The sequence below is a fragment of the Mastomys coucha genome, unplaced genomic scaffold (assembly GCF_008632895.1).
Source record: "Mastomys coucha isolate ucsf_1 unplaced genomic scaffold, UCSF_Mcou_1 pScaffold20, whole genome shotgun sequence".
NCBI lineage: Eukaryota > Metazoa > Chordata > Mammalia > Rodentia > Muridae > Mastomys > Mastomys coucha.
Window position 1 is genome coordinate 9,494,233 of NW_022196903.1, and position 14,391 is coordinate 9,508,623.

The 14,391-nt window shown below is 34.6% G+C and overlaps 1 protein-coding gene across 1 annotated transcript in view; it reads right to left on the reverse strand.

Moving 5' to 3' along the window:
* Positions 1–184: 184 nt before the first annotated feature.
* Positions 185–14,391, reverse strand: part of Bmt2 (base methyltransferase of 25S rRNA 2 homolog) — a 60,162-nt gene continuing 45,955 nt past the window's right edge. The window contains exons 3-5 of the mRNA XM_031381191.1: positions 12,807–12,977; positions 3,548–3,662; positions 185–2,072 (exon numbers count right to left, since the gene is read on the reverse strand). Of these exons, the coding sequence (XP_031237051.1) occupies positions 1,443–2,072; positions 3,548–3,662; positions 12,807–12,977 (916 nt within the window). The 3' untranslated portion in view covers positions 185–1,442. The remainder of the gene's footprint in view (positions 2,073–3,547; positions 3,663–12,806; positions 12,978–14,391) is intronic.

Sequence of the window (14,391 nt, forward strand, 5' to 3'; positions counted from 1 at the left end):
TAGCAATTCACAATAAGCACAAAAACATCCATTTTACCAGAGTAAAGAAGTGTTTATGAAATTTAGGATCAACTATTGAAAATGCAAGTTTCTTTTAAAAATACATATGCACACACACAACACACACATACATACATGCTCATACAACATTAACCATGAAATCTGAAACTGTGATATTTCAGTGCAAAAACCTCAGTATGAGGTAATTTTAATGTAATAACCACTCGAAAAAAATCCACACAGTGGCACTCTTTAAAATGATAGTTTACATGACACATGACAATTGCTGGCTGACAAGACAATGTGGACTAAATGTTCTTAACTGTTTAAACTTGTCTTGGACATATATTTCTAGTTAATCATTTGCTTCTGATTCAGAAACACAGAAAGGCATTTATCAACGTGGAAAGGGGAAATTTCCCACAGCCAACTAATTGTTTATATAGTCAAAGAAAATTTTCTGCTAGGGCTTAGAAAGAATTAGGATAACAAAAGGTCAAGACCATTTTATGAGATTATCAGTAGAGGGTTAATTTCAAAAAAGGTTTGAACTTATAGTGCAGCACCGCCGTAAAGGACAGGTGAGGACCCTATCAGGGTTGGTCACAGCAGAATATAAACTTTTACAAGTGCAAACCCTTTCACAAAGGGGTTCCAGGTCAGTATTGAGTATTAGCCATTGCTTCTTGCTTAAACAGAACATTCTGTAAATGCAGTCTAAGTTTTTTAAAAAAAAAATTAGCTTTCACAAGTAAATATACTGAACACCAAAGCCTGTATCAGTAAGAACATCACAGAAATACTATTTCGGCAATGGTGTTTGCTGGACTGTGTTAATTAGAATACATTCTTCGAGAAATAACTTTTCTAATGTCTAATGTTTCCGAATGAGCTTAATATAAAAATTTGTCACCAATTTCAAAAAGTTCAGGAATACTAGATCATAAGATGAAACTGAGTGGAAACTGTTTTCTGTAAAAGGTAACAATTTAAAGAAAAAGACAAGTGCACCACAAACAACTACACCAAACTATGTGTGAATATTCAACTTGAGTCATCAAAGTGCAATCTACAGCTTTCTACACATCTTAAGGTTCCTCATGACAAGGGTGTAAAGTCAACACTAAACTGAATAGGGAAATACATAGTAAATTAGGCTTTACAACAGCACTAAAGAGAAAAAAGGTACCTTTTTAATCTTAATGCAAAATGCTAAAGTAACAGTGGTTTCTGCTAAGACAGAAGTCACCCTGCATGAAACTTTAAGCTTCCTATATAAGAATAAATTTTGAAATCCAGAAGTAGAAAAAATAGCAAACTCTATAAACGTTTGCATTTCTTCTATGCAAACCAGGCTTTAAATACTGAGTTCATGTTAGTATTCTGATTAGTGTAAGCATTTAGTTTAGGAATCTGGAATGGAAGGGCTTTTTGCTTTTACATTAGCTTAAAAGTAAGATGGGATCCTCTAACTCATAAAATGGAATAGAGCTGGCTTGACTTTCTCCAGAATCTGAATCATAGGGAGCATCAGGGAGCTCTGTGAAACCGTATGCTAGTTGTTCATCTTCTAGATCTGATCGGACATAGCAGGAAGTGTTAGAATACTCCTCATCTTCTACACTGTTGAAATCTTGAGGAATATATAACATCCCTGGATAGTTCCTACTAACCAAGTCACTTGTAGTTTTAAGGGAGGTTTTTCTAAAAGCCATGAGATGCATATGAGAAAATTTTGAATACTTGAAGCGCTTAAAGCCCAGGGATTCTATAGCAATCTTCCAGCTCTTCATCATCATAGCGTGCCGGTTCTGATGGGAGGAATCAGGAGTGATGATGAGCAATAAGCCGTTCAGCACTAACAGCTCATGGGCTTTCTTGCAGCAAATCCATCGCTGGTAGGGTGATGGAAAATAGGAAAGAAGGAGAGAGAAAACAACCACATGGAAAAGTTCTCCCGGAAGAGAGTCAATAGGGTTTCTCAGCTGCTTCAGAAAAGCGTCTATAGCATCCTGTGCAAGCTGGAGTGGCTGCTGAAGCTGCAAGTTCAGGAAGTCACACTTATACACACTCTGTAGAAATAAAACAACAATAACAACAAAGAAGGCAGAGTTAGAATTACAGTGTAGTAATGCATGCCTGTAATCCCAGTACTCAGGAACCTGAGCTAAGGACTGTATGTTGGAAGCTAGACTGGGTGACATAGTGAGACCCTGCTTCAGAAAACAAAAACAACAACAATACAAAAAAACCAAGACAATGTCAAGAATATGTGCATCTTAATACATAAGCTTCACACCATGATATTGAACATCTCACAGCGTTTTATAGAATTTAGCATTAATTACTTATTCCTTCTAACTCTACACAGTTTTCATTTGTTTCTGTTTATTAATTTTTTGAATTTACTTGAGACAAGGTCTCCAGTGGTTCAGGGTATCCTCAATCCTCACAGTCTAAGCTAATAATGGGCTTCTGAACCCGTAATCTCTCAAGTGCTGGGATTGCATAAGTGTACCACCATACCCTGTTCTCAACTAAACTTAAAACAACTTGAGTAATTAAGTCTCCCAAATTTCTAATCATCATTCTATACATGAAAACAAATACACACAAACTCTCACACACACCACTACATTAGGGATAATTTAAATCATCTATTTAAAATTGATGCTTATTTGGAGTTTAATTTGGATAAGAACATAGAAGAGTGATTCATTAATAATGTTCACATTTGTATTCCGTTTATTATCAATAGCTAGCTAAATAAGCAAATATATATATTTGTCAAGTGCTTTGTCATAGTGATAGAAGTATAAACGATAGATAAATTTTGTATATGCAGAATGATGCTAGCACTCTTTAAAGCTCAGTAAAATGCTTTGTACTATACTAACTCTAAACATTTAAAAATTATAACAGTACTTTTATTTACTCTTAAAAAATAATTTCTGCCTTGGGGCATATTGTACATTTTAATTAATGCCATCAAATGATTAAAGAAAACACAACAAAGTAATAAATATATCATAATTGGCTACACTAAACTCTACCAAAAAATGGAGTAAGAAAATCTTACAGGGTTTAGGGACGGCCCCATGGGTAAAAGCATTTGCCATGATAGCCTGAAGACCTGAGTTTTATCCTCTAGAATGCACATAAAAAGCTGATGTACAGAACCTAGAACCTTAGCACTCCTTAAGTAAGATGGAAGGCTAAGACAGGAGAATCTTGCCTATGCAGTACAAAGGCAGTCACCCATGAATCCTAAGCAATAAGCTACACAGACATCTTTGTAACCTACAACTTTTTAAATGATTTTTTTCAACAGTATACTTCCAAATTCTGGCTTTCTAGATATACTGAAGGTACAAAACAAAGAAAATAAAATATGATCATATTGGTTAGCTAAATACTAAACATTTTCAGAAATAATTTGCTAGTTGGTAGAAAGTAAGTATATCTTTGCTATTTTATGAATGTAAAGATAGTGCTTTTCCTTTTTAAGGACACAAGTTAAAAACAGTCTGTAAATAAAACCACATACCTCTACAGCAGGTACAATATCTATGCCAACAGTTAGAAATTCTTCAAACTTCAAAAATGGATTAAAGCAGCTGCCAACATCAAGTAATCTGATCTTTCCTGAGGCTTGAAGCAACCTAAGAACAGGGGCACAGTTTAAAAAGCACACTGGAAGTAATACATGTAAAACCTATGATGCAAGAATAACAGTTCTCTGTAAATTATGAGTTCTTTACTCTTAGGAGGGCTGGAAGGAATGGTGTTGGCATTGGTATGCCTATGCATTCCATGTTAAAGGAGACATGCCTGGAACTTTCATATACCACTATATATTCTATCTTTAAATAAATACAGTACTTTTGAGAACAGCTGTAAAAGGTGAGGCCATGTTTTCTATTTCTTGAACTGTTTTAATGTCTGGTATATAGTAGAGTCTAACAGCTGCTTCTTCATTTAAGCTTCTGTAGAATAACCTGGCATGAAGCCTCTGGGAGTGCACTTTACACTTACACAAGAAGGTAAAGAACAAACAAAACCATTATTATTGTGAAAATAATTTTTTCATAGCTAAGATCCATACATATTTTTGAGAATGTTTTTGTATAGGAAAGAATGAACTCAAAATTAGTTCTCAATAGTCAATACAATTGGAATTTCACTTTGTCTCAATGACTTAAATGAACAAAAGGAAAATAATGAACAAAGAATAAAACAGAATTCTTTAAAACACTGAATTGTCTTATTGTTTGTAAGTATTCTTCATTTCCAAAAACAACAGAAAATGTGATAGCAAATTTAATCACAAGATCAATATGGCTCTATTGGAGTAGCCTTTGTTAGTCCCAAATCCAGGCTGAATAGAAACCATAAAATAGTATGACTGTTTCAACTTTGAATATATGCCATTTTAACTAATATAATAATTTTCTCTATAAAATTTATGAGTACACCCTGAAAAAATAAAGGAAAAAAGAATATAAATAATTATGTAAAGACAGAATTTTCTTTAAGGCTCGAGTATAGAAATTTGTTTAGCTTTGTTCTGTGCCTTGGCTAGTATTTGCTTTAGAATGGCTTTAAACTACAAATCTAAAAATGATTTTTTTTTAGAGAAGAAATGTAATTAAGTGGATAATATATTCAGCTAAGTCTTTGATGTACTAATATTTTATAGACATAAAAGTCATCTGTTCAATTTCAAGTCATATATAATAAGCTTCTTTACAATAGTACACAACACTAGATAGTACCTAAAATATGAATCAATTAAAAAAGACTTTTATAAGTAAAATGTAATTTTAAAAACTTACCTGAACAAGGTTATAGGAGTATAGGGACTTAGCAATTTCTCAGAGTGAAGTGTGTGTGTGTGTGTGTGTGTGTGTGTGTGTGTGTGTGTATGCGTGCGCAAGCATGCACTCATGCATGTACATGTATGAGTAAATAAAACAGCTTGTTCTGACTAGAAAATCAAGATAAATGTCAGTTTCTGTAAGAAATAGCCAGAAACTTTCTCAGTGACAAGAACTGCTCTGGAAACCTGAAAGGTGACCTTCTGTACCACAGCCAATCTATGTTGAATTCTGTCATATGTAAACTGGATTATGCTTATAGAAAATAATCACTTGCTATGTGAATTACCTTGTCAGTCTTTGAAATATGACAATATACTAGTTGAAGGATGATAGAAGCCAGCAAATTCTTGTGACCTAAGTTACACAATTCTCAGTCAGACCTAGAGTCTAGACAGCAGCCCGAGATGACTAGAATATACTTGTACAAATCTAAATATCCAGGTGCAGGAACATACTTCACAATTCTGTGAACCACTATGGTTGAAGATGCCTGCTTTGATTTTGCAAGCTTGCAACTAGGTAGGAAAGTCTTCATCGGCTAAGTGATACACAGAGGGAAAGGAAGAGAATGAGACCTTAGAAATCTCAGTCTTAAGTGAGATGTCTTCATCAAATCCTTCCCCTCACAGCTCAGGGGACTCTGCTGAAAAGGGGGCAGAAAGATTGTAGGAACCAATGACTTATAGATATAAAAGGGCCAATGCACATATAAACTGACAGATTACTGAAGCATACACAGGGCCTGCACAGATCTAAGCCAGATGAGGTCCCAGTGCTGGGATGGGAGAGAAATGGAAACAAATCTCATTCTTAGCCTAGAAGCTATCTCCAATTGATAAAAACTTTCAAAGGAATATTAGTTTTTTCCAGTGGAATCTCACTAGGTATACAAACCTCCCTTAAAGGAGGGCCAATGCTCAGCAGTAGATGACCAAGACAAAACAAACTTAATAGTATTTTTGGGTGTGTGTGTGTGTGTGTGTGTGTGTGTGTGTGAAAGAGGCAGAGGAAAGAGAGGGGGAGAGGGGGAGGGAGGGAGGGAGAGAAAGAGAGAATGTGTTATGTGGCTGTGTTTTTTAAACCATATATGTCTTTTTGCTCATATATTATAGTCTCTAGTTTTGTGTTTTTAAGGGATTTCTGTGTTTGTGAATGTGTGTCTCTGTGTCTATATGTTTCTTGTGCTCTTTTTTTTTCTGTTCACTTATTCATTCTATACTATTTATGTTTGTTTTTGTTTCACTTACTACTACTACTGTTATTAAAGGTACCTGTTTCTTTTCTAATAACAAACAAAAAAAGGGTATGGATTTGAGTGGGTAGGGAGATATGGGAGGAGCTGAGAGAGGGAAACCCATAATAAAATGTATAAAATATCTATTTCAAAACAAAAAAAAAAATGGAGCTTATGCTTTTTCTTATATACTTCTATATATTACACCTTTTCAAGGTCTTAAAAATTAAAACAATGCCAATGATAATACCGTATTTGTCATCTTTGTGGAAACAGCAAAATTTATGGTACTATTCAAACCAATATATTGTCCAACTCAGTATCATTTCCAGTGTGTCATGAACTTTATGAATTATTAAATGCGTACAACCTGTCAGAAATACATTGTTTATAACTGTTTAAGGCATGATATATAATCAATTTTCTTCTGTTGAAAATTTTTCTTATAGCCATCCAACTTTCCTATTACTTCCTAACACTGATAAAAAACGATTTACTTTCAGGGTATTTCTGAGACTGGATCTCACTGCACATCTCATGAACTGAACTCACTGTAGAGTGCCAAGATCACAGACCATTCCTACATGTTTGGCTTTTAGAATACTGTGAAAACAAAAAACAAAAAAACCCTATGGGTACCCAGCGGGGATAGTCCCTTTGTCTAAGAGAAGCCAATCTGTTCCCCATTTTCCCCTCATTATGAAAAATTAACAACATTTCTTGTCCAAAACAGAACTTGAAATTCTCTAAAACCTAAGACTTATTGAGCTCTGGACAAGATGGCTTAGGTGGAAAATTCCACACCTGTCCTTACATGGTGAGTCATAGTCAAAAGCATAATCTTTTTACATGTATGGTAACAAATTCTAGGCTGTGTTACATGAAACAAAAAAGCTGTTGTCTTACCTCACTTCCATCTCTAAGCTACCTCCTTGTATGCATATATAATTCTTCCAAAAAAGAAAAAAAAAAAACCCTGAAATCTAAAGCACAGCTGTTCCCACTTAGACATTCAACCTGTAATACACTTTGTGCATTACCTCTTTTGAAAATAACACTCTAGAATGGGTGGCATGTAAACCATGAACTATAATCTAAAAGTTTTACTTTTCTCTTCACTCAGCAGAAAAAAAACTGCACATTTTAAATAAAATAAAAACAAATTCGTTTTTCTACCAAACAATCACTGTTACTATCTAGAACAAACCATGCATGCATGTGTTATTTTGTGACCAGCATGTGGTTTTCTGTCGCTTGTTTGGGTTAGTATTAGGCACTAAAGTAAGGGCCTCCTCTGCTAGACAGGTGTTTAACCACTGAGTTATGCTCTCTATTCTTATAAATACTTTACACTTGTAAACTATTATTAAGAAACCAAAAACAGTAATACAAAATTATATAGCTGAAAAATTAAACATAAAATATCTATAACTCTACATATATTTCTTTTCTTTAACATTGTATTTTCTTTTTAAAAAACTTAACACTTGTTTTTCCCGATTTTCCTGTTACCTAGCAGAGAACAAAAAAAGCAGTAGCACTTAGCAAATACTACTGTTTTGAAAGACTAGAAAAATTTCATTCTTATGTGTTCTAGTTGTTGTGACTACTTGATATTTCATTTATGGAATCTCTGCTCTTCAACAGTTAGCTTTTTCAGATTTAATATCTTTTCAAATACTTTCTATTATTTGTGTGCCTGCTTCTTTCACACATATACTGGGGGGGGGATGGAGAGGGGGTGAGGGAGTGTGAGAAGGAGAAGAAGGAGAGGGAGAGAGAGATCTGATGAGTCACAATGTCCATTCACCTATGTTCTTCTGTCTACCAAATTCCTCTTCTTAGTCTCCTTTATACCTGAGTTAGGTTGTGGCACTTCACATTTTATAGGTATACTTATCATAATGTGTCCAGTCCAATCTGAGACACTTCTGAAAATAAAAGAAAACTAGCAAATATACAAGACTGTACAAAAATTAAACAATATCATTCCAATTTTAGGTGGAGTAGCAAATGAAATTATAGTACCATTAATGGTTAAGAACTCAGCCAGCTAAAATGTCTTAACTGACTTTCTCTCTTAATAGCTGAGTATGATTTTTTTCATTGCTTTTGGGTTAGGAACATGCAACTATGTTCAGTATACTCTAGCATGAAATATACTTGTATGAACTTTCAGAAAATAAGTGTTAGGTGTATGTCATAAATTTGAATATTCCAAATATTACTATTACTTATGGTAGTTTTCTTACAATTTTCTTATGACTTAATATCAACCTCCTTTGATGAAAATTGGATTGTATTTATCAAAATACAAATGATTTAAAAACAAAATAAAAAACCATAAGTATGTTCTATGGCACTCTATTAAAAAAAAACAGTGTTTACTGAGGTTCAATAATGATGACAATATCCTACTTTAATGGCAAGTTAGCACTCCCTGATAAAAATTCATTCTTGGGTATATCTTTTGACTGTAATAACCTTATAAGTAATATAATACAGCAAGGTAAAGAGAGCCACTCAAGCAAGCACTTTCTCAGTCGCAAAGTTTGTGCCTCTAGGGAATGTTAAGAGAGGCTATTCTGAAGTGGCAGAGTTTCAATTAATGGTTTATGTTTTCATTATCAATTACATTTTTCTTGACTAGTACAACACACACACCCCAAAACAAACAAAAATTATAACATAATGGAGACCAGAAAAACAATTAGCTTTGTATTTTGTATCTTCTTACACAACTGCTATCCTTTTGCTTGAATTTCATCCTTCCTTGTTGCCTAATTAACCTTTCTTGGTTTCTTTTCTAATTGTTACTCTGCATCTATACTGAACAGCTGTTCACATATAGGCTAGAATCCACATAGTGGGAAAATGTGGACTTTTTCCTGTGAGTTTGGCTGACCTCACCTAGTGCTACATATTCTCATTCCATCCATAGTTCTGCAAATTTCATGATTTCATTTTTCTTTATAGTTGAGCAGCACAGCATTTTGTTTACATACAGCATTTTCATTATTCGTTCTTCTATGGAGGGACATCTAGATTGTTCTATTTCCTTGTAGAGAAGAATGACAAACATGGCTGTACAATATCTCAGTGGTAGGTTATGCAGTATTCTGAATATATGTTTGGGGGGGAAGAGCTGGGTTATGTGGCAGTAAAGGATATTTTTTGTGGCAGTTAATTTAATCAGATTATTTGGTAATAGTTGAAAATTCTTTGTTGATAGAGCCAAAAACCAGCCAATTATCTTTCATCCTACTGGAGAAAACACAATTTATTTCAAAAGAAAACACTGAAGAATCCATTTCTTTCTCTCTCTCTTTTTTTAAATTGGATATTTTCTTTATTTAGATTTCAAATGTTGTTCCCGGTTTCCCTCCCTCCCAGAAACACCCTATCACACCCTCTCTCCCCCTGCTTCTATGATAATGTTCCTCCATCCACCCACCCACTCCACCTCCCCTCCCTCAATTCCCCTACACTGGGGCATCTATCCAGCTTTCATAAGACCTCTCCTTCCACTGATGCCTGACAAGACCTTCCTCTGCCACATATGCAGCTGGAGCCATGTGTACTCCTTTGTTGATGGCTTAGTCCCTGGGAGTTCTGGGGGGTGGGGGGTCTGGTTATCAAATATATACAAAGACTCAAAAAGTTAAGACTCCAGAGAACCAAATAACCCAATTAAAAATGGGGTACAGAGCTAAACAAAGAATTTTCAATTGAGGAATATATACATACATGTACACACACATTAATACAAGGAGTTGTTAATTTATTCCAGTATCAATATAGAGAAAAAAAATCCCAAAATATGAAAACACTCAAAGCTGGTTAAGTTTACATCATGAGTACTTAATGAACTCAATTCAGCAGTCATGTGCAAGAGCCTAGAGCCACTTACAATTATCCTATGTAGACAATCATACCCTGTCCTCTCTCACATATACTCTAGTTAGTAATAAATAATCATATAGGAACATGTGTTTTCCTTAATATATAACAGATTTGGATCATCATAGTGAGGAATACACATTGGTGAAATTTTTATGAAGAATACTATACAAAAAATGAGTGTCTTATTAGTACAGAAAGTTTACAAATTCTGTATGAGACACTGTCTTTATTGGATAAGAGCTAATACCCACAGAAAGCTTGGAAAGAAATGTACTTGAAATGTAACTAGGGTTGAGGGATCATTTCCCTTTTACTTAAGATCCTTATATACAATATTTTCATATCTTTATTTTATTGGTAGTCAGGAAAATCTATAGTAGTAATTTTTAATATGATATAAGTACTATAATAAAGATGTAAGAAAAGTTAAACAATACTGGTGTGGTGGTGTGAATGATGGTTCCCATAGGCTCATTTATTTGAATGTTTGGGCCCAGTTTGTAGAGTTTTTAGATGAAAAACACCTATGTGGAATTAGGTTAGACTCTGGGAATGCCCTTGATGGATTATCTTGATTAGATTAACTGAGGTAGAAAGGCCCATCTTAAATGTGGGCATTGCCGTACTGAGCTGTGTTCTGGACTGAATAAAAACAAGAAAGCAAATTAGGCACACTAGCATTCATCCCTCTCGGCTTCCTTATGTGGATAGAGCAAGACCAGCTTCCTCAAGCCCCAGACATTGCTATGTCTTCCCTACTCAAGACAGATTGTAACCTTGAATTGGGAATCAAAGCAAATCCTTCCTTAAGTTACTTTTGTCATGTATTTTATCACAGCAATGAGACAAGTAACTAAATATATCAACAAATCTATTCTTCAAGAAATAACTATAAAATTAGAAAAAGTCATAAAAAATAATCATTCCAAGAGGTTTAGAGGAGAGGTGAATAGGTTGAAGGATGTCTGTCATGAAAACAAGTTGAAAAGCAGGCTAAGAGCACTGAGGATCTGGGCTATGCATCCTGGAGCTAGTCTCCTTTCTGCCATACCTGCTTCATCAAGATAAACGCTTAGATTCTTCCAGGTCAAAGCTGGCTACGAAACTGCAGCAATTTTACTGCCAAAGGGGGCTGGATCGGTCTGGAGTGTAGGGTGGAAAACTTTACAGTGTATTCTCAGTAAACTTTGACTGGAGCAAACAGGGACAATCAGCAGGTAGGCTAGGCTCAGGTTGCTATGCTAGTCTTTTTCAGGCTGAACTTCAGACTAGAAGATAAACCATAAACTTTGGAAATAAGATAGATACAGAAGAACTAGATATGCCCTCCACAAGAACATGGCTGAAGGGGGACTGGAAAAAAGTGAAAGGTGAAGCTGTTTTGCAAACTGTTTACATTTCAAATGTCCTCTTCATTCAACTCTTAAATGGACAGGCAGAAGATGGAAGTCATACTGGTCCCAGCATTAGAGCACAACTTCTAATCTCTCAGTGTTTGGCAGTACTGGGGATTGAGCTGTAATAGGACCCTTAGCACAACTGACTCAATGATGGAAGTGACATTCAGGATGTAAGACTTGGCATGTAGACCGCACGACCTGCCAAAACTAAAACAAACAACTAACCTATCAAAGACCATAATTCTGACAAAGTCTCTAAATATACTAATCTTGCCATTTGGCTTCTGTAGTTCCATTCTGGCTAACTGTTCTTGTTAACTGAAGTATGTAAACCCAGAACACGGTTTTTAGGTTTAAAAAGTCATCTGAAGAAAGGCTGAGAAAAGATCCTGAGCACCCAGTGTAGTCCCCAGCTGGCTAAAAAGACTTTCTATTGACTTAAACTCAAGTGTGGACAGTCTTTTCTAGTGAATACCCTACAACAGTACCTAGTGCCTTACAGATGCCGGCAAGTGCTCTATCACTAACTACCAAGTTGGAAATATTTATGATGTCTCATGACACCTAAGGTACAAGATGTCTGACAGCTCATTAAAAGCTTTGCAATAATCTTAAAGAATTACCTATTCTTTCCTATTGAACTAATCAATGATGTACTAATTTTATTTAGATGAAATAACTCATAACTAGGTAATACTTTAACACAGTACAAGGTCAGAGTGACCAAAGATATTGCTATGCTGGCAGCAACAGTTCAGATTACTCAAATATACTTACTCAAAATTAACAGTTTAATTTTGCTGTTTTCAGCATTTATTAAGACTATTTCTACAGCTTTCAAGCAATTAGGGAAATATTATATGACACAAAAATTTATTCTGACATTATGATATAAATGTAATTTTAATACCAATTATTAACTGGATTATAATACTCATGAACTTGCAAAGTTTATATCTATATGCATAAAAGTGTATGTGTGTACATTTTTGATTCAACAATAGTATGATGGTGACTTCTTATTTCTAATTTCTTAGTAGTTAACTACTTTAAACAGTTTAACTGACTTTCATGATTTTGATTCTGTATATATTCACAATAATTATAACATTTAATAAACCATTGTTTTTTAATTTTTAGTAAGGACAACATATACTGCAGAAACACTAAGTTTTCATATATTTCTTAAAATGGTATGATAGTTTTATACTTAACAATATTATAAACTTGTCTGTCTCAACCTTCCACATACCAGAGGAGAAACCAGACTGTCTGCTACTAAGTATTACCCGTCACACCATTTTACACTGTATTCCATTCTCTTACACGACTCACATTAACACAGCCCCCTTGGGGAAATGTTGACTGAAACAGATGAAATATACTTACTCAGTTATAAATTCAGGGCTTGTAAAGCTGAGGTTTGTTAAAGGACCTTCAAGTTTAGAAGACTCATGCACGTTTAAGGCTGGAGTGGTCTTAGTGGCAAGGACAGCTCGTTTTTCATCTTTCTCAAGTGCTTTTCTCTTCCCACCATTTTGGAAATACTCTCTGCATACACTAAAATTCAAAATATTTTAAAACATTAGATGCGATGAAGTAAAATGAAAAAAAAAAAAACCTAAAAATAAATCACCTTTCATTATTCAAAGTGTGAAACTTTCTAATTAAAAGGTCTTATTTTGAAAAGCCAATATTATAATGATAGCTATTCTTGGTTGTTAACTTGACTACATCTGGAAATGACTTAAAGCCCAAGTGGCCGGGTATACTTGTGAGGGATTTTTTCTTCACTAGATCATTTGAGGTGGGAAGTCCTACCCAAAATCCAGATCTTCTGAGTTAGGAATCACCTTAAATTTGGGCCACAACTTTTGCTGGCAGCTTACATAAAGGATGTGGAAGACAGGAAGCACTTGTTCTTTGCCTGTCTGCCCTTGCTTTCCCTGGCTCATTCCTTAATTGGTACTCGAGCTTACATCTTCAGGAATATGCACTGAAATCTAGCTGAGACATCCATCCTCATGGATTGAACAACTTCAGGATTCTTGTATTTCTGTTGGTAGGTTGCCATTGTTGAACCGAGTGGCACACAGCCTGCAAGCCACTCTAATAAATCCCATTTATTTATCTATTTATTGACTTTATTTATTGTTTGCTTATTTGTTTATTTGGTAGATGATAGATATTAAACAGATATAAATAAATGTTAGGTACATAGATAGATAGATAGATAGATAGATAGATAGACAGACAGACAGAGTCATCCTATCAGTTCTGTTTCTGTAAAGAATGATGACTAATACAATTATAATTTCAAATATATTATTTTAAAAATGTTAAATAGTTAAAAGTTGCTTCTACCTTTGCCATCTCTTCCTCCATTCATTTGTCAGCTACAAGTCTAGCTCCAGATTTGCAACCTATGACCCCTGACCAACCAAGAAAATAATACAATATTGAACATATATGTACCAATCTCTGTTGCACCCAGTTTTATAAAAAGCATACAAATGGAATAAAAGATGCAAAATTAACACAAACCCAGTAATAGCAGGTGACTTCAAAACCTCCCTTTCTCCAATAAACAGGACATCTGAACAAAAACAAACCAAGAAATCTTAATTAAAGGACATTATAGCAAAAGGCCCAAGAGATACCTATAGAATATTCCATTCAAACACCAAAGAATATTTATTCTACTTAGAAACACATGAAAGCTTCTCTAAAGTAGATCACATGCTGGGACCCAAACCAACCTAAAAAAAAACAAAAACAAAAACAAAAACAAAACAGAAAAACTAAAATAATTCCATGCATCCTATCTGGCCATTATGCAATAAAACTTAAAATTGACAGTGAATAAAACCCTAGGAAGTGTACAAATTCACAGAAACTGAACAAATCACTATTGAATGATGAGTGGATCAAGGAAAAAAATCCAGAAAGAAATCAAAGTACCCTGAAACTAAAT